At 34.8% G+C, this 20,935-nt stretch overlaps 1 protein-coding gene across 3 annotated transcripts in view; it reads right to left on the bottom strand.

Annotated features, from left to right (window-relative positions):
• Positions 1-2,125: 2,125 nt before the first annotated feature.
• The window catches only part of CUL2 (cullin 2), a 39,812-nt gene continuing 21,002 nt past the window's right edge, over positions 2,126-20,935 (bottom strand). For all 3 annotated transcript variants that reach the window (XM_063415184.1, XM_063415175.1, XM_063415166.1), the window contains exons 7-21: positions 20,588-20,684; positions 20,386-20,496; positions 18,999-19,161; positions 17,690-17,814; positions 16,011-16,118; positions 14,166-14,225; positions 13,665-13,793; positions 13,471-13,557; positions 12,812-12,964; positions 12,346-12,423; positions 10,510-10,576; positions 9,214-9,416; positions 6,631-6,732; positions 5,811-5,927; positions 2,126-2,742 (exon numbers count right to left, since the gene is read on the bottom strand). In XM_063415184.1, coding sequence (XP_063271254.1) covers positions 2,611-2,742; positions 5,811-5,927; positions 6,631-6,732; positions 9,214-9,416; positions 10,510-10,576; positions 12,346-12,423; positions 12,812-12,964; positions 13,471-13,557; positions 13,665-13,793; positions 14,166-14,225; positions 16,011-16,118; positions 17,690-17,814; positions 18,999-19,161; positions 20,386-20,496; positions 20,588-20,684 — 1,732 coding nt within the window. In that variant the 3' untranslated portion in view covers positions 2,126-2,610. The remainder of the gene's footprint in view (positions 2,743-5,810; positions 5,928-6,630; positions 6,733-9,213; positions 9,417-10,509; positions 10,577-12,345; positions 12,424-12,811; positions 12,965-13,470; positions 13,558-13,664; positions 13,794-14,165; positions 14,226-16,010; positions 16,119-17,689; positions 17,815-18,998; positions 19,162-20,385; positions 20,497-20,587; positions 20,685-20,935) is intronic.

The raw sequence follows: 20,935 nt of genomic DNA on the forward strand, positions 1-20,935 counted from the left end.
GTCTGAATTTTGCACTGCTTTTTTCCTGAGGGGGAAGGTGTGATTTATAAAGTAGAATTCAAAAAGTTTCCCAGCTATAACAACATTTCCTAAGGGGCACCGAAAAGACTGAGTTTGTGTGTAATTATGAAAGACATCATCTGGGGATGCCAACTGGACTGATATAGATGAATGTTTTTAACTCAATAAACATGTCTCAACTCAGCAGCATGCTTATCTAAAACCCAAAATGATGGTTTAGGTATGCCAAATTTGAGAGATAAGGTAATGTTAAAACCTTGCATGTTTGGGCTAGAGCAGTGAAGTTCTTGCATTGCCTACCTAATGATTCTGAAAATAAATTGGTCAAGCCATCTTCAAACTCAGCCTTAAAATTTGCTACTGGAATCTATATTTAAATAAAGCTTTTATTAATACTTTTATGAACAAGCTTAAAATCTGTTGACTCAAATACAAATTACAAGATAAAACATATTTGTTTCCAGAAACTTTGGTGTCAGTGTTAGTTTGTTTTCTGGAGAAAGGATCTGCTAATTCAGCATTCAGGAAATGTTTTTTTCCTTTTCCTTTTCGTATTATGTAATAGAATATGGTCCCTATTTTTTTGTCCTAGATGTAATGAATTAATTCCTTTTATAAAGCACAGAAATGCTCTGCACTGAAATACATTAGAAGTCACTTCAGTCAAAATCTGTGCTGATGTGTCTCCTGTTTACTACACCTGGTGACAGCATAAGCACCTGTGCTGTGTCCCACCACATAGAGACAACTCTAACACTTGAGACAATGATCTACAGCACCATATTACAATTAGTTGAAAAACCTCACTTCTTGAAGACACAAATCCATGTAAAAATCTAGATCTTAGCATAGTGGGATAAAACTCCATAAATATGAAAGGAATATTTACTGCCCTTTATTGTTTATTGCCCTTTATTCGTCCTTAGCAAAATCCACATCAGAAAACCAGCACCATTTCTTGATGCATTTCCTAGTTAACCACAGAAAGTTTCCTATATCCTCTAGATAGTATATGAATGCAATACCACTTCAGAAATAAAGGCAACAATCTGAGAGTTGGAGAGAAGCCTTTCATACAGTGAAGAACTAGAAAAAGAAAAAAAAGAATAAGAAGCTCCCTCCAAAGGTTTTTTTTTCTTTAAAATTAGTTCTTGATGTGTGGATTTTTTGTAGGTGATACTACACAATCTAAAAAAATATTGCAAATACTATATATCTACATATGTATTTTATATGCACGCAAATAAATCTGGCAAAAATAGAACATTCAAACTTAATTTTTATCCTGTCAATCATAATTGCAGGCATAGCCATGAGGAAACTCTCTTCTGCAGCAGGCATTCAGTGTGTTCAAACTCCCAATGCTCTTAAATTCCATTCACTTCCAGTGGTAGAGTTTGTACCTTTTACAAATACAGTTTGCTTGTTTGAGAGTGAACAATCATCATGCCAACCCTGATGAACAACACAGGACATGAAATAGCCTGTGGATTTCTTGTCTCACCCCAACAGCTGGAAATCTAATTGGGGCAGAGGAAAACAAAACATGGTAAAAACAAGCATAGGAGTCAGGAGGGAAAACAAGAAACAAGCAGTATGAGTTTATGTGGAAACAAACATAGATACCCATCCATGTAGTGCTTCTACCCAATACATTAGAGAAAACACATTTTTCAGTTACCAGTCTGCTCTGTGCTTTCCCATTAAGAAGGTGGTTTCACAAGCCACTGAACTCTATCTTTGATGTTTGTGATAACTGTTCCTAAGTGTTTGTGAACTACACCACTTAAATCCCCTCAAACGTCAGTTTATTTTCTCTTGTAAGGTATTCCTACAGTGTGGGATTAACAGACACAGGGGAGGCCTTCAGGCACCGAGAATGTAAATTAGCCTAATCTCAAGAAAACAAGATGAGCACTTAACCATAAATATTTTTTATAATCACATCAAACATGACATACCTGGTATTCAGTTTTATATAAATCAGTTGTTATGTCAGACCTACTTCTGAGGTTATCCAAAACCCAAACACGTAACATTGTTTCTACTCTTCAGGCCTGAATAATATTTACAGACATTAATGCTATATCCAGCTCTACACTCATTCAAGACACATTATATAACTTTATTTTTTTATTTGACAAGCAGCAGTATCATGTTCGTCATTGTTTTTTTACATTTTAATGTAGATACAATTATTAGGTTATCTGTCATATTACAATATTTAGGTTTTTTGTGTGATTTTCTTTTACTTTGTCTTAAGATACATTAAAAAACATCAACTGCAAACGTGAAAGGGGAGGGGGGGGAAAAAAAAAGCATGGTACCCAACCAATTCTCCACATTTCAGCAATACTTCACTCATTCTTTAGTAAAGTTTTAAGAAATGTCATAATGACATGAGCTTGAAATATCTATAGGCATTTTCATTGACGCTCATGACATGGCACTGGTGATGTTGTAAACAGCAGAAAAACAGGGGCTGCCAAGTGACCAATTATGGAGGCACAGGCCTGCCTCTTCCCACAGGAACACACCAAACAGTGACAGCAATGATCTCCTTACAATCATACCTGCAGGATTGCAACATCATGCTACATAACTGTATTCGTCTGCAGAGGCCTGGCTTCGCTCTATGTACTGTTTGTCTATCAGGACTTCAATACACTTCTTAATCATGCTGATACTGGGGTTAAACCTAGCTCTTGATTGGCTAATTACCTGCAAAAGAAAGACACAGTTTTGGTGTTATTTTTGTTTTTCACAGTTATAAATGTCATCTAAATATTTGCTAAAGGCTTTAAGGCAAATTCAGTATATTTTTCTGTTAAAGACAGGATGAAATAAACCTGGAATAGTTAATTTATAACAACCAAGGAAGTATCTCTATGTATTGGTGTCAGGACACTGAAACTGACTGGTCAGCTCACTGGTTATTTTGGCCACATGCTCCCCAGATCTCTTCCTTCCTCTTGCTTGCTTCATTTGTCACAGTACAAATGAAGATAAATATCCATGTTAAAAATTAATCTAATATTAACACATTTCTTCACTACTATCACAGAGGAGTTTCCCTACCACTAACCCCCTTTCCCATACGATTGGAGAAAACCAGGATGAACTTCTTCTTCAGTCACTTAAGACAGACCTACAATTTAGTTGGCTTCATCTGCCAATGCTAGAACTTTTTAATACATGCAGTAAGAAGCTATTTATCGTAAAAACAAATCAATATTTGCATTATGGAAGAAATTGCCACCGCAGGCAAAACTTTAGATGTCTCTTAGTAATTCTCAGTTTTGCCCATTCTCTTGTAGAGAAGGGGACGAAACTCTGTAATAACAGAACATACAAATCTGTAAGTAGGAAAATTTTTCAAACAAAATATCTTACTACTCAAGTGTCTCAATATATTTTGTCTATAATTTTTTCTTCTGTAAAGAAAATTATTTTTTCTTCAGCTGAATTTTCAGTTTTCTTTACAACTTCTCATGGCTGGCTTTGTCCCAGCTCTAGAGTTTGCTGGGGCCCTCTGTGAGCCAACAGAATTCACCAGGTGGAACTCACCCAGCAAAGCAAACAAAAAGCTCAAAAGAGTGAGTTTTGTTGGGCTAACAGCCAAGGCTCTGGTACATTCCACAGCAGCACAAGTGAGGAGAAACTGGGTGCTAACAAGCTGATAGATCTGCTTGGATTTCACCTAACTTAGCCCTCCACTGAAGCTAATTGTCATCACCACACTTCATGTATTTACTTAAGACAGAGAGAATGAAAGAGAGAATTTTGTACTGGTATGGGTTTTCTTATTATTCTTGCTTTTTTTTAAAATGAAGACTAGACAGAAATACCTGATGGCCAGTATAAAAATTTTCTGGGAATGACTGCTCTGACGTCTTCCCTCCACTACTCTTCCATACTTACTCATTTTATAGGAAAAGCTACCTTGTCCTGCAGGTGACTGTAACACTGAGCTAGAATTGAAATTACCAGGGCGTATCTAACAAAATTAACAATTCCACAAAGACCACATGCTGACATATACAGCTCTACCAAGGGCCTGGAGTATTTTCTTGGACACCTCACCCTAAATGAAATGTGTGGTGCTCTAGTCCAAGTGTTAGAATCAGAGCTAACTACATTACAGTTAGGAGTCTCTCAAATATCTCTCAAATATCAGTATAATCCTGCCCTTATAGCTAAGAAAAAATATTAACAAGGTGAGAAAATATTAACTATTCATAATAAACAGACTCCTTTCAGAAAGATTTGCTCTTACTCAAGAAGTCAAACAGCACATTTTAATTGATACATTATATAGAAGAATATAAACAGCATGATAAAAATAACAATGGCACCAGAATTAGTAACAGTATCACAATTATACTCTCTGCTTAGTTTGTAACTGAATAACCATGAAAATATCCACCTTTCTTGCAAAACTGAAGGGAGAAGTTCCTAATGTTACTATTCTGCAAGAGCCCTTCAAGTGCAAAACACAGCAGGGACATATAAGTGGCCCTTCTGTTACACAAAGGAAGAAGCAACCAGAAAGGATTTGTTTCCAAAACATAAAAAATTGTAATCTATTTCACCCTTACGAACTGGTGTCAAGCAAAGTACATTTCAAGAAATTTTTCTAATAATTTGACAGTGGGCAGAAAAAAGTATTTTCAAAGATGAAAGGGCTTGCCTATCATTTTCTAGTTTTAATTGCAAATTCTTACATGATTTAATCATAATTGTATGGATGATTTAAATAATGGGAAACCAAATAAACAAAGATTTTGAGAAAAATCAGGACCTATGCTGCCTCACCTTTTAGATATTCAAAATCAGATTTCTCAAATTAAGCTTGCTTTCAGATTAGTGTATAAACACTTCTTCAATATCCAAAACCTTTAAGAAGTCTCACACTGCATCTTCTGGGCTTACAAACACCCTGTTGCTGCTAGGGTTTTTTAAGAAATAAAAAATAAGTAGTAGGTGTGGTAAACTGTTTCCTCCACCACCACAAATTTACTCAATGTCTCTCCACTTCTATGCTCAAAATGGTTGAGTAAAGCAGGAATTGTTATTCCCCCTCCCACCAGTCTTCTCTGAGGCCATCCAGCAAGGCTCAGAGATGCAAGAATGAATTAAACTGAAGAAAGAGCTTTGGAAGTTTGAAAAAAGTAAAACTGAGAACTGGTTGGAAGGAGCAAATATTAGGCTGGAATGAGAAATGCAATTAGGCAGGCAACCAGCAGATGGGAAAGTGGGAGAAAAACATAAGAAATAGCTCTTCCTTCCAAGCCAGCCTGTGCCAGTTCACAGGTCATTAATCTGGAATTTAAAAAATCTAGAGAACTGTACCATTTTGTGGAAAAGGGAGATTAAAAGTGCACATCTCCATACTCAGATAACTTTTAAAATTTAGACCATGAGTTATACTAAAATAACGATTAGAGCACAAAATTGGCTAAGTGCTTCTGTGGAAATTCCATACTAAAATATCCCTATTCAGGTTTTCAGCTGAACCCATAGCTCTGGTAATGATTTTTATAGGATACAACACTTCTTGGCATAGAACTGGCTAACAGGAAACAGCAAGAACTTAATGCTTCGGTGCTAAAACACATTTACAAGATTGAGGGATCCCAGCTAGTGCTCAGGTTCAAAATAGACCCCAGGGAAATTCTCACTAATTTCACTGGAGAACTGGTTTCTACATGGTTGAGTTTTGTAGTGTGATGTTTTACCCCACTATCCTGAAGATTTTTGTGACATTAAGCTCAAGGACTTTCTCTTACCTCCTGAATAAGAGCGTTATGTCGCAGCACCTTACGTGCTTTCATGATGCGGACTATAGCAGCTTGAAGATACATCTTCCTGTCCTCATCTACAGCACTTCGGGTCTGCTCCATCTCCTGCCACACAGGGAGAACAGGAAAGATCCAAATACAGTGAGACCAATAAAGACTGCATAAAAGTATCTTCAATCTATACTTTTTACTTTACTGAAAGTGGTGAACTAATACAAAAATGCAGGTGTAGTTCAATTCCAGGGAAAGCATGTGCATGAATCAAGGATACCAGGTTTCATGAAAGTCAGCAGGAAAGAAAGAGAGAGGCATCTAAACCAACATTTCTGCTAGGGAGAAAAACAAGCAGAATTGACTATAATGTACTGAGTTTGGCACAGACCTATCTTGTACAAAATCCTGTGTTTTAGGAGATACACTGAGAGCGTGGATTAACAACACAGGAATAGATTTGAGTTGTCAAAGGACACAAAACCATAGGAAAACAGTTGATTGGTTCTGCTCTTTTTGCAGTAAATTGCTTTTATAAACAGCAGCAACAAAAAAGTCTCTCAAGACAGACTAAACAGCAATACCATTTGGTACTGTCATTTTGTTTATCTTTTTTCTTCTACTATTGCTCCCTATTTCATCTTCTCTTGGCTATATTTAAAGTACAAAAAATTGCTTAAGCTTTAAACCTACAAAATTTCTTTTGTAAATCTTGGGGAATCTGATATATGCTTATACCAAACTAAAACAGTAAATTCCATTTTAGAAAAATAAGCTTTTTAAGCTATTCAGGCTAGAAACACCAAAGAATACTTGCCTGTGGCGTGTCTTTCTGCATTGATGTGGTAATTTTAAACTTTGTTCGTTTACTGCTGAAGTTCATATTTAATGAAAATGTAGACTCTGTCTCTATATCTTCCTGCAATAGAGAATAGTTTTTAAAAATCATGACTGGAACCAGAAAATAGTAACAATTTACTTTGAAAAGTCACAGAAAAAAATTCAGATTTGTAGTTAGAAATTCTAAAATGCCACTTGAACTGGGTCAAATTTTAAAGCTAGTTTAACTGACCTAGAAATCAAGTCTTTTTCAGAAAACACTATGAAGAACTCTGCCATACAAAAATTTAATTAACAAGTGATTTCTCTTTTAATACTTTGATAGCTTATCTTAGTTGCAAACATTTAAAGTCATTTTGTCCCTGCAAAGAAAGTAGGATTTGCATTTATTTATGACAGGACCTTAAAGGGGAGCTGCTGCTTTCATAATTTTTACAAAAGTTGTCTTCCAGAATTTAAGGAAAAGCATCCAAGCATTTTGTTATGTTATAGCAGAAACAGCTGACAAACTGCAACTTCTGCAGTGCACATCTATCTGCAGATTTCTAATTTCTTCCTGTCAGAATCTCAATTCTTTTGCATATATACGTATATGTGTATATACATTTTTTAATATATATATGCGTGTAGGTTTTTTTCCCTGCAGTATAAACACCTTTACATTCAACACAGCATGACTGGACAGATCTCTGTGGATTCCAGGCAAGAGTCTGGACAAGTATTACCAATTTCCAGTAGAATAAAGTTAATGGGATTCTGAGACCTTGCAATCTTGCCAAACTGTCTAAAGCACAAGCATTTTAGTAAAGACAGAAAATATTTATCCAAATATGCACTCAAACCAATATTAATTCTAATTTTATTATCTCACAACAAATTGTCTTCATTACAATATATATAAAAACCAGGATACCAGGCTTTGCATGGAAAATATAACATGAAAGGGGAAAGACCAAGAGCTTTAAAAATAACACACTAACAAAAAAACGGGCTAACATTAACTTTTAACATTATTTTGCAGATATGGTTGAATATAAACCAAAATAAATTGTGTATTGAGCATGAACTCAAAAAGCATGATTCTAATGAACCAATGAAGATTTTGCCCACAGATTCTCATGCTCTTTCCCCCATACCCATTCAAAAAACGAACAAACAAGAAAAGGCAAACTACAACATTTACTACAATGTACTTTTCCATCTGGCTCAGATAGGGGTAAAGAGAAGTTTGTGTTACTTTTCTGTTTGGCTCAGATACAGGTAAAGAGAAGTTTGTGTATTGAATTCCACTGCTTAAGCCACTAAAGCTCACTTGTTTATTTAATAAGTAAGCTGATAGACTGTCTACAGATCTGCTATCACATTGCTGGATGGAGTGCAAAGAAAACAGAAATAGTACAGACACTTGAAGACAATAGTCTGGAAGGTAAAGAACTGGAAAATGCAGTGATAAACAATAAAAAATAAAAGGGTTGGAAATCTATATTATTCCTTCTTCTATGACATAAGCTTTAAGAAATTGGGTGAACCTTATACAACAGACATAAATGAATGTAAATCCTTTAAATAACAGGCAATGTTCTAAGATTATTAAAGGTCTCACTGTTTTCTGTAATAGGTCCCAGTGTTTTATTTGACCCATGGTTTAACAGATATCTTCCCAGCAATTGTTCCAACCTGAGCTCATTTCTAGATATTGGAAGCATGTCCTATGCTTCAGCCAAGCATCAGATCTTCCTTGTGATCTCACCTTCCATTTTCTAAAATTTTCCTGGTTAAAACCAAAAGCAGCTGTCAGAGCAGCTTTGGATTTCTTCTTGTAAGGGAATTGAACAGCTTATCTCAGTTTCTTCTGTCTGATACTGTCTGCATAGCAGGCTTTCTGGGTGAGCTGGAAGCACAGGCTAATGTCTGTATGGGATGCACAGGCACTTCTTGGGTGTTTCTTACTTAACAGAGTAAAGTCTGTGCCCTTCGCTGTATGGGAAAAAAGGTTTCAATAGGCTATACAAAAGGATGAGACAGAGACAGAAAAAGAACTATCAACCATTGCCTTAATCACAAACAAAGCTCAGATATTACTGGAATTCCAAGAAACTTATGGAATGATAATGCTGGCAAATTGCAGCAAAAACCCTCTCACAGAAGTCCTCCTTGCTCTCTTTCTTGGTCCTGTAATCTGTCAGCAAGGAAGAACACGGTTGCTGTTGCTTTCAGTCTCTTAATCCCACAAATATTTTTTTAGGATCACTGTAAGACTGGTTTACTACTTGGGCTCCTTCTCACGATTCAGTACAACTTTGAAAGCAAGGCAAAAGAAAGAATAGAGTCCCTGCATTATTACCTTTTCATGCTGCTATAGGCATAGAAAGCCTTTATGACAGGCACTCTACTTCCTCCTGTCTCTTTCCTTATAAGCAGAGACTTAAAATTTTTCACAAGGGTCAAAAATAAAGCTCAGAAAAATCAAAGTGAACAATGGATATTAAAAAAAAGTGCTCAACAAATACAGAATGTCAAGACTGAAAACACGCAACTTTTTCACATCATTATGGCATACCTTGTCTGAGTCATGGTTGATCATTTTGACATCAAGCAAAGATTTGATGGTTTTTGTCAGTTCCTTCTCGTTCATTTGTGTACTGTCCTGAAGCTCCTTGTAACTGACAGTCTCACTGTTGTTGAAGGCAAGCAACACTGCCATTTGGTATGTTGTGACCATGGCTACGTAAGGTTTGCACAAATAATTCATTTTCACTTCACCTGTAATGACACAAGTAGGATTTTATAAAGCAATGAAAGGTGCTGAAAAGTCATCTGAAGCTTAACTCCTAGAGCTCCTCCTACATTTCCAGACATTCAACTCAAGTCTGTATTTAACACTTGAAATGGAACAATGACAACTGCTGCTGTGAATTTACACATATACAACGTGGCCTACAACACCCCCTTTGTCATGCTTAACTATGAATACTAGACAAATAGTGCAATATAATATATAATTATTAAAACAAAGAAATTCCAAGTAGCCTTAACACATTGCAATGCATAAACTTCAATTAACAGCTTACACAGAATCTCAGAATAGTGATTAATCGGAAAGTTGAAATTTAAAGGAAAGATTTAAAAACAAAGTAAAATAATTGTCCATCAAAATTTTTTCACATTCTTACATTTTTTAAATTCCCATGAAAAACAAAAAGCATTGAAGGAATCTACCTGAAAGCAGATTTAGATTTTCTGAGCAAAGGTGAGTGTGTGTTAACAGCAACCTTCTATTACCAGAACTAGATTTTCATTACATTACATTGTTGTAGGCTAGTATGATTTTCAGCTCCGTGGGATATGTTGCAGTGCTCAATTGTTAAAGCCTGATACTGAAAGCACTTAAAATAAAACATGATTGACTGGCACTTACTAAAATAAACTGTAATTTAATATATATCTTCTAAGATATTTTTAACATATATTCCTATATAGTAAATATAAGAATGCATACTCACATACCTGAGTAAAATAGTATAATATGCATTCTTAAAATTATTTAGTATTTATGTAAGGAACATCTGTACTACAGAAACAATGCCAGGGCAATTGTTATTAACTCAGCAGATCTGCAGTGCTTTTCTGCAGCTAAGAACATACAACTCTAGTTTTACTTGGATTTAATAAATCACAGCTTTACAAAACATAGATTTAGAAAATTCTAAGTAGTAAACATTAATTTATAAAACAAAATATGTCCGTTGACATCATATGCAAAATAATGTTCCCACTCCCCATTTTTTTGTCATTTGAAAAGAACTTTTAGTAAGTAACTGTTAGATCATAAGTTTAGCAAAGCACTTATTTTTACCTGTACAAAGATAATGTAACCAAGTAAGCTTCCTTCCACTAAAATGCTGACTGTAAAATAATTCAAACTGCAAAACAAAATGAACACCAATTAGTCATACAACTATTCACCACAGTTTATCATCACCCTACCACCCTAATGAGGAAATACTGGTTTTATGTCCATCACACTGGATGCAAACATTGCAGATGAATTCATGACAGCATTTTCCTTTAGAAGATGAGTGATGACTGAATCCTAATCTAACGTCTACCTCTCGTAATGAGAAGAACTTCAGTAGATTTGAAGAATCTTTTCTTAAAATGGGATCAAACTCCCTAAACACCCCAATGCCAACACTGTGTACACACACTAATTTGGCTTATTCTGGTTTGGTCTGGCAACTCTGACTAACACTGGAAGAAAACATAAAAACAGGGACTTTTGATCTCTTCAAGAATTAGGTGTTTCTCCACCCACAAGCCTGCAAAGTATGAAAACCAATATTTGTACACCACTCAGATAAATATACATTTACAGGAAGCTCCAGCAGTCTCAGAAGAAGCTGCTGAAGAGGTTGCCCAGTTACAGAGGTACTCACACACTTTGGAGTGCAATTGCAAAACTTTTTTTTTTTCTAAATCCTTGTGAGAATCCCAAGAGAACTCTCTCCGTGGGTCAAATGATAAAATTGGACATTAAATAAAGATATTGTCAGCCAGTGTTCAAAGACTCCCCCCCTCCAGATCATGTACTGTTTCTTTAGGGAATTCTAATTTAAAGCACTGATCTCTAGCTAGGTGACATAAGAATAACTTTGCTCCTTTAAAATGGCAAAATGGTGAAATTAGGCAAGCAACCCAGACTCTAAGCTGCTTCTGATACACAGTTCTGTACCAATTTTCCAACAGAGACACAACTGACAATACTCGTATTTTAAACCCACAAAGACAGCAAAATCTCATCAGTCACCTGGTCATCCTGTAGTCTGGATTGGAAACTATGATCTTAAAACCAACTGCCACTTAAGTGGAAATTAAAGCTGAATAAGTAGTCGTAATACTCAGTAGTAATACAAGAAAAAAGATCCTTCACTACAGAAGAAGACATTTGCCATTATAACTTACATCAAATAACAATTTAAGGTATGAAAACTACTATAAAAATCTCTTATGTCTAATAATACAAAATTTGTATTGCCCAAATTGTACTTCACCATTAGACACACCTTAGCAAGGATCAACACAAATGTTTTCTATTTTAACAAACATTGTGTAGGTAAGATTTAGAATACAAGAATATAATCAAAAGCAACAAAATACCTCTGCAAAGCAGAAATAATCACATAAGAAAAAAATATTTGGCTAAAACAAAATCTTTACTGCTTTGAAAAATCATAAAATGAGCTTTAGAGAAGTTTGCACAAAGCTTGACTTTGAACAGTTTCTGTGAAACAGGGAACAAGAAGCCTGTGTTTGCATCTTAATCTGCTATTAAGATGGTTTGGATTTAATATTAGAAATAGAATCTTAAATTCTCTTTTATCTAAATTTTATCTAAATATCAGGAGTTGGTTTCAAAGCAAAGAACCAACCTAGTTCATTTGATTGCATTTATTAGCATCTCTCAGCAATCACAAAGTGTAGAAGAGAGATGTGAAAAAGCTACACAAATACATACATAAATTCTGTAAGGTATTTGGGTGACCCTTCTACATTGCATATGGACTGCAAACTGATACCCAAAATTTACAATCAAAATGAAGCAGCTCAAGTTTTTCTCTGTTAGAGTGATGATTTTTCATTTGGAGTATTTTACATTTTCCACATGTTTACAGGAAGCCTCCTACTAACCTACCATCTGTACACTTTTTTCCAGTTCCTGAGGAATTGCAAACGTAGAAGAAGGAGCCTGAGTAAGAGGCCACGCACCAGCCTAAAAGTATTGGGAAAAATAAAAGCATTAACATTTTCATACAACATATATATTAAGAAAAAAATAACACTCTTAAGTGGATGTATAGTGTACATTATATCATAAGACAATCCACTGACTCAGGAAGTTTTACTGATCATTTTTTACTGCATGTTCTGCACTGCCCACTGAGGTATTAATTGAGCCTGAAATTTTATATCACTATTGTTTAGGGACCCAGTGGGCTGATTTTACAAAGAAACACTAGGAAAGTAAGTAAATCCACAGTGATCACAAGCCATCAATTTCCATATAAAGAAGTACTGATAATGAGAAAAATTGTATATTTGTCATCAGAACATAAAAAATAAATACAAATAACTCAGCAGCAATAAACATACATTAGTACCTGTAGAACATATATCTGAAAACTAATTCCCAAATCAATGATTGTGTCCTGGTTTTTGATAAAGTTGTTGAATTTATTGTTGAGATCAGCGCTAACACTCATGTCTGTATACATTCGATGAAGCTTGCTGGTGAATTCATAACCACAGGCTTGCTGTGAAGAAATATTGTAACAGGTTTTAAAGCGAAAACAGTATTCATCATATAAATTATATTCCCTCACTAATACAATATGAAAACCTAGTCAGCAAAAGTGTTGTTATATTTACAGAAAACACTAGTTACAATAAAAATGAACACTGTAAATTAAAATTATCACCTTCATCTTAGTTTTACCTTATATTTATGTATATGAAAAATATTGCTTTATAAAATCAAAAGATAGAGATGTTTATGAAAGTCCTTGATATTTTTTTAATGTTAACATGAATGTTTTGAACACAGCTAGTAAAATTATCTAAAACCTCCTAAAACTCTCAAATGCTTAGGTGATACTCAGCCTTTTATCTTTCACAGACTACCAAAAAACTAGCTTTTGCTTTCAGCTACTGGAAACAGATTTACTGACTGCTAAATCACCTCTGGCACCCTCTGCTGCTCCCTCTCAACACTACACACTTCTACATTTGTTTAATCTGTGTTAGAAGAACATTACCTTACCTTTAGTTTATTTATCATCGCTTCTTCAGAATCCATAGACATAGACAAACCATGAATTAATCTCTTTGCCAACATTCTGGCATAGAACTGCATTTAAAAAAAAAAAACAGATGAGGATTTTAAGAAGCATAACCACATCCTTCAAGTATGCTTTGAATGTGACATTTTAACCATTATTAAATAGGAAAAGTTACCTTTTGGAATACATCTTTGTCATCAATGTATTTGAAAACAGTAATGAAACTTGTCAGCTTGTCTTCTACTTCATTCTCTGTCATTCCTTTTGCTGATTTCTTTAACAAGTTGTCACAGTATTTGGCCAGCTCAAATTAAAAAAAGAAAAATCAAACCCAAATCTACTTGTCAAGCTTGAGAACAAACATATGCCAAGGTATTTCCAAATTTCTACCACAGTTCAAACAGGAAATAACTCACAGTCTCACATTCTATACAAGGGCTGTATTCATGGGCAAATGATACATTCTACATCCACAGAAAATACAGTCTATATCAAAAATTAGAACCATAGCAATTTTGCACTCTCACAAAATGTGTGTGCAGTTTAAGCTGTTGCTACTGAAATACACACCTGAGTGTCACCCAGTGTGAGAACTGCACAGGCATGTGAAGGACCCTATGGCAAATCATTTGCTGGTTCTGTACAAGAATTGCTGCTCTCTGTGTGCATCACTTACCAACTCAGGCGCTTTACAGATCGACTTGGGCTCCCGATAGTTAACTACTGATGTCAAGGCCTGCATAAAGACATGGTGCAAAGAGAAAAACTGTCAATGACTGAAACTTTTGTCTTTTATGAAATTTGAAGAAATCAAAAGAATCCTCAGGGCAAAGACCATCTGAGATTCTATGAAATTGAACTGCACGAAAGCGAATAAAAAAGAAACAATTAAAAAAGTTTAAATTACTGCTCTATGAGATTTTTGTTGTTAAACATTTTTAAGTTGAGAATTTATGGAAAGTGGAAAGAGTAGAGGAAGACAAATAATTATAGAAGACCAAAGAACAAATTATGTTCTGTTTAGAAACTTCACAAAAGTATGAATATTTTGGTATACAGCAATATTATGGTAAAGAAAACTTGAATATGATGAAAAACAGAAGAGATAATAGCAGTTTAGAAATTAAAAAAAATTTACAAAAATAATGGAGTTTCTAAACTACATGTCACATTTAAATTCGTGTTGTAAACTAACAGTGAACCAAAAATACTGCAGGACCATAGTTTGGAGGACTTATAGCTCCTCTGTAGAAGAAAATCTTCTTGTTATTATTATTATAAAGATAAACTGATGAGGAACTGTTCTGTACAATACCTCAAGATTCCAAAATTTGCTAATGGGTCCCTAGAATTCCTCTGAGACAAGAATGCACGACTTGACAAGAAATAGGAAACTCTGTAAATCTTGGAGCACTCTTTTGCAATAATCCTGGAAGCAGCAATAGCAATTTTGATATCCACCATCAAAAATTAACAGCAAATTATTATTTTAAGTATTTATTGTAAGAAAGATAAATGAAATGAAGAACGGAGCTATTTAAGAAAAGTACATTGTCTATGTGCCAGCAAATGAAGTGGTCAGTCTCTGTTACTCCACCTTCTGGTACATGACATTAATTGCAATGGAGAGAGAAATAAATTTGGTACTGAAGTATTTGCTTTAAAATGCTAAATAATTATTTTATCAATGTCATAAATACAGATGGGTAACTACTACTGGTACCTTCTCCATTATGGCTTTTCAGGTTAACCTTGACTGAAAATCATCAAAGCTTAGACTCTGACATTAACTAAAAACTGCAACTACTGCACACAACACAAAAGAGAGATCAACTGTATGTGTGCATGCTGTGAAAGGAAATCAAAGAAAATAAAGATATTTATTAGTTATAATTAATAATAATTAATATTAAAATTTATTACAATTTGAACTGTTATCTTGAATACCTGCATGGCTATGCATTTCAAATTAAAGCAGCAACCCTCTTTCCCTATATTTATTATTTAAATTCAAGTGAGCTCTCTCTGGAAAAAGTTACCTATCGTGCCAGTGATTGAAATAATGTAAGTTTCCAGTTTTCTATTCTTTGTAGTCCACTTGAAAATTCTAAGCAAAGATTCTGTGGAAGTAATACTAAGAGGGTTCAGAGATAAACATTATCTCAGCAAGCAAATTCAAGTTCAAATGCATGTAAGAATTACCAAACCTCCCAAACCCCACCAGCTGCCTAGTTATTATCTGCACTTATATTTACCCTGAATGGATCAGCACCATTTTTTTATTTTGAAATATGATGAAAAGAAAGGTCCTTCTTTCAGAAAACAAATATTGAAATGGTCTCCTTTAATATGTCTTTTCCCCTACACTGGATTGTCTTTTGCTCCATTGCATTTCTAGACTAGAAAGATTGTATATGAACTATCATTGAACATGTGTTGATGCCATGAAAAGTTTAGGTGAGCCTGAAGGAGGGTCCTGGATTTTGTTTTCCAATGCTTTGTTTATTTAAGTAAAACTTACCTTGTCAAGGGCACTCATAAAGTGTTGATCACCATTCAAAACAGTGTTGATCAGTTGAACAAATTTACTATGTACTTCCAAAACTGACTCCACAAACTGAGTTGGCATCTAAAGAGGGTAGACAAAACAGAACACAAGTTAGTGAGAAAAGTAGTAGTATCTAACACAAACATACCTATATTAGTTGTAGATTTTTTTACTAATGACTCTTTTTTGAGAAAGTTAATACTACAGTGATTTTTGAGAGGATGGATTCTGCATTGCTGTACTCTCACACTATGATGCTAGGGCATGTTTTGGAAACACAAAGTCTAGGCTACATTTACAGTCCTGCTATCCAGGCTAGATTTATGTCTATACTGCTCTCATGCCATCTAATTTTCCCTAAAATCCTTCATTAGCCTTTTCAAAAATCATTAATGCTAACATAAATACAGCAATCAAGCAACTGATGCAATAAACTGCTGCTTCTCCTACACAGTGACTTGAGCAACAGAAAATCTGGATGATCCCTTTCTATTTTCCTACACAGGGCAGTTACCAATTAAATTTTGTGCACTCCACTCCAGCATCACATTCTGCACAGAAATGACTGACATGAGCTGGTGGAGCCCCTACACAGACAAGCTGGCAGACACAAGTGCAACAGTGTGCAAGGCACTGGCTCTGTAGCATAACTCCCCAAATACACTCTCAGCTCACACATTAAAAATGTTTCAAAGTACGTCATATATACAATAGAATGAGTATTTCACATTTGAAATTATCTACATAAGGTTTTGAATTGTCACCACCCTCATGGGTCTGTATTTATTTCCCTGTGTAGACACTATTAGTTTGAAAAAAATAATTTCCATAAACCTAGAAGTAATTTGAAAGCAAACTATACTACTGAAGACTTCAGTCCCTTTTCAGTATGCACACAGTCACAGAATAGTAAGCATTCCTGTGCAGTCAGGAGTGAGTGTTCAACAGCTTGTGTTTATGTATTATTACAGACAGAAAGACTGGATAGCTAAAGTCACCATCCTAATGTGAGCACAGATGTAGACAGCAAGATGTACACATGCACAAATAAAATGTCAAATGAAAGCCTCTGTCTCTGAAGAGCAATGCTGGAAAAACAAAAATGGAATTGAGTAACTTAAATAGATATGGACAGAAAAAAAGTTTAACAGACTTTAGTAAAATAAATGAAATAATATTATTTTCAGAAACTACACAACAATATAAAGCAAAATGACTTGCAAAGCCATTAAGAAAACCACCACATTGAAATCAGGACAGGATGTCAAGTTTTTACACAACAGAATCATTGGCTCCTAATATACCAGAACAGCAAATGCCACAGACTTAAGAGAAATTCAGGAAAAAAATGCATACAGGGAACAAAAGGACCTACTTGCTCTGGCAGTATTATGCAAATAACAATGAGAAATATCTAGCTGCAATTGTTTCTGATTAGATCACAATTACAACAATCAGCTCTCAGGATAGATAAATGTGGCAGAGCTAACCATGCTGATGACAAATTACAACTTATCCATCACATTCCAAACCAATTTTATGTAGGCAAAATTAAAAAAAAAAAACAGACAGGATAAACTAACAGCAAAAGGGTGAACACTTAATCAAGAATTTTAATCAAATAGTCATTTCAGCTGCCTGAGGAAACTCACATTTTCCTGAGAAAGATTGCTGGTTGCTCTAAGGCCCTCATCATGGATATGGTCTTGGAGTTCCTGAATCATACGAGGTAAACCACTTGACACAGCACGAAGCAGAGTATACATATTGGCCATGTCTGTAACAGAGATACATTTATAGAGTACACTTAGAAATACTAAAAAATTAACACTTAATATAGTACCATAATTTCACACAGAACATTTTAAAGACTGAAACAAACCCAACTGTTTTGAAAGAAGAAAATTAACATACACTGGATCACTGACAAAAGAAAAAAAGGAAAGAGTAGGCCTATTATCAGTATTTACTGAGTCCTGCCATTGTGACTACCTCACTATTCCAATACAGCTTCTTTAGGAGAGACTCTAAGGAGATAGGTGGGCTAGTGTGGAGACAGTGTGCCAGTTTATTTTAAACCTTGCCCTCCCTGAATCTCCCTTAGCCCGAGCTGACTAAAATCAGTTTAGTTATCTTCTTGACTTTTTATTTGCCTCCAGTGATAGCTTGAAATTTTTCTCAGGTGAGAAAAGCTCTAAAAAAGCAACTGCTATTTTTATTATATTTTGCCACCCCACACCCCAAAAAAGAAACCAATGAAAACAGATCCAAACTCTGATCAAAATTGAAAAACTCCCTGGAAAATGAACATACCATTATTAGATACAATTTGAGTTTGGCCGTGAAAAATAATTTGTTTCACATAAGAGATACCATCTTCCATGCAAGAATAAGCATTCTTTCAAAGGTAACAAAGGTAACATAGTCATCAGGATGCATGTTTTTTTAGTCAGGCAGGGAGTGTAACTACAAGAGCATCTCCTGCTATAAAAACGATTTGGGATGAGAGGACCCAAAAGATTCAGGATAACAGAAAGTAGCTATGAAAAAAAGCCAAAATTTTTATAAGCCTGAACTGTTAAGTGATGATGAAGAAATCTATTAAGACAGAGCCATTGGTTTACAAATGAAAACATAAACATAAAATATGAGCAATTCTAGAGGACATAGGACTTCAATGTGTTTTCAAAACGACTAAGACAAGGAAAGAGAAAAAGCATCAGCTGAAAGAAGGGTTGTTAACAGTCAAAAGAAGGTTTTGACTGTATACTTGGAAGAACAAAAATTAGTTACATGCTAAAAGAAAAATTTCATTCAGGGTTTAATGGGGATTTCTAAATAAGTAACATTAGTTGGAAATGCTTATGTGCACAGAAGGTCATTGAAAAAAGATAGGAAATTGCAATTCTAAGTGAATAAAACAAAAATCATTTCAGTCTTTTTGTGACCAGTGAGACCTACCACTTCTTTTCTCTTGTCTGATAATATTGTGACATTCTGCATGTAGAAACTGCAAGTGATCAGCTACCATCCTCTGTTGGCATTCATGAGTCACTTTGCCATATGAGCTGGGATTCAAGTACTTCCGACATCGCATTTCTTCATCTTTTAATCTACCTAAAACCTGCAGACAAGAGTTTAAACTGAGTTGAAGACACTGACAACCACTACAGCATCAGAATATACCACAGTGTATGTATATAGAATGAGAAACAAGAACAAGTAATAAAGTTACAAAAGAAATTGTGCAGGATGCTGAAAAATTTAATTTATTCTTCTGAATCAGGCTATTACTGAATGAATATAATCTAGCCTAACTAAGCTTGGTCATTACTAGATGTCTACCAGCATTCCACAGATTTCATCTTGAAATTTCTTGTTCCCTTTAACCTTATGACCAGTCTTCCCCAATTTCTCTTACCATACTTCTTATTCCTTCTGAGAAAGTTTTCCACAATACCTAATAAAAAGAAAACTCTAAGAATCACTTCACTATTCCAAGTCCATCTGCTTGTACGTAAACATCTGCTCAATAGGTACAGGAATACATCTGAGCTATTAATAAAAGCTCTTTTTATAACTCAGTGAAGGAAATAGGCTTTATCACAAGATAAGTCTTATGAATACTGCCATAAAAGCACTCACATCCTGTGAATAAGAGGGGAGTCTAGGGAGAGTAGTGCAGCTGCAGACTACCAGTGATAGGCAAAACTGCTTTTGGTTCAGTTGAGTTCTTAGCCTGCCCCTGAATTTCACCATGGGTGTAACCATGAGCTTAAAAGCAATTTCACAGCCCTCTTCTCAACTCTTCTACCATGGTAGTGTGGACAGTACAGGACCAAGCACTGACTCCTGGTGTTGTATTCATCTTTGTTTTCTCTAACAAGGTATAAGAATTACAAGTAATTTAACCACAACTTAACTTCATACACCACAAAACAAAATGAAAGAAAATCCACCTCAGAACATGTAATTTTTAATAATGTTCTGTGACAACTTAGAGTTTACTCTAACCACATATTGCTAAAACTCTAATGTTACCCTACTTCAAACTGAAAGAAAATAAGTGAAAGAAGTGAGAAAGTAATACTGATCAACCTGATGTTTTATTTTTTGTCTCTTTTTTTTCACTTTTCATGCCATTGAGTCATCATTTATTATGAAATATTTTGATACTGACCGTCCATCCAAGGTTTGTAGTTTATGTTCAATTTAACCATGTCACTAAAAAGTACCATTTCAATTGCATGAAAGCATAACAAAGAGCAACTATGAGAACTGCAGAGGACAATATGTATCATCAGCAAAATTATTGTAATTATTGCACACATATTGAAGGATCTCTTACCTTCTCCATGTACTGTGAGCAATTTGACTCTTGCAATAAGTTTGAAGCTTCTTGTTTATAATACTCCCCTGTTTCATTCAGAAAAGGACACTCAAAAATTTCCTGATAAAACTAGAAAAGAGAATTTTTAAAAAGGACAAATAATATATATGCCAGGCTGACATTCCAAATTGAAAATACATAATCAGAAATGTGTATCTACCTTTAGGGGGAATTTTTTCTTATACTGTTCAACATGAACAAAGGAGTTAATAACCCCATGGATTACTTTCTGGTTTGGGTCTTCTCCACAGCGATCACTGAAAAGGACAAAGGAAACATTTCTGAGAATGCAGGTATCTGATGTAACTCATCTATAGCCAAATTAAATAAAATTGGATGAAAACATTTTCCAGTAAACTCCTCTGCTCAAATTGGCAAAATTGAAGAAGATTAATCTTAAAATAAAAAATGCACTTTTTTCTCTTACATAAATTGTTGAGATAGTTACTCATAAACTGTTCAAAAGCATTTAAAGGTCATGAAACTTCCAAGTATTTGCTAAGGATAT

This window comes from Prinia subflava, chromosome 1, assembly GCF_021018805.1.
Source record: "Prinia subflava isolate CZ2003 ecotype Zambia chromosome 1, Cam_Psub_1.2, whole genome shotgun sequence".
NCBI classification, from domain to species: Eukaryota; Metazoa; Chordata; class Aves; order Passeriformes; family Cisticolidae; genus Prinia; species Prinia subflava.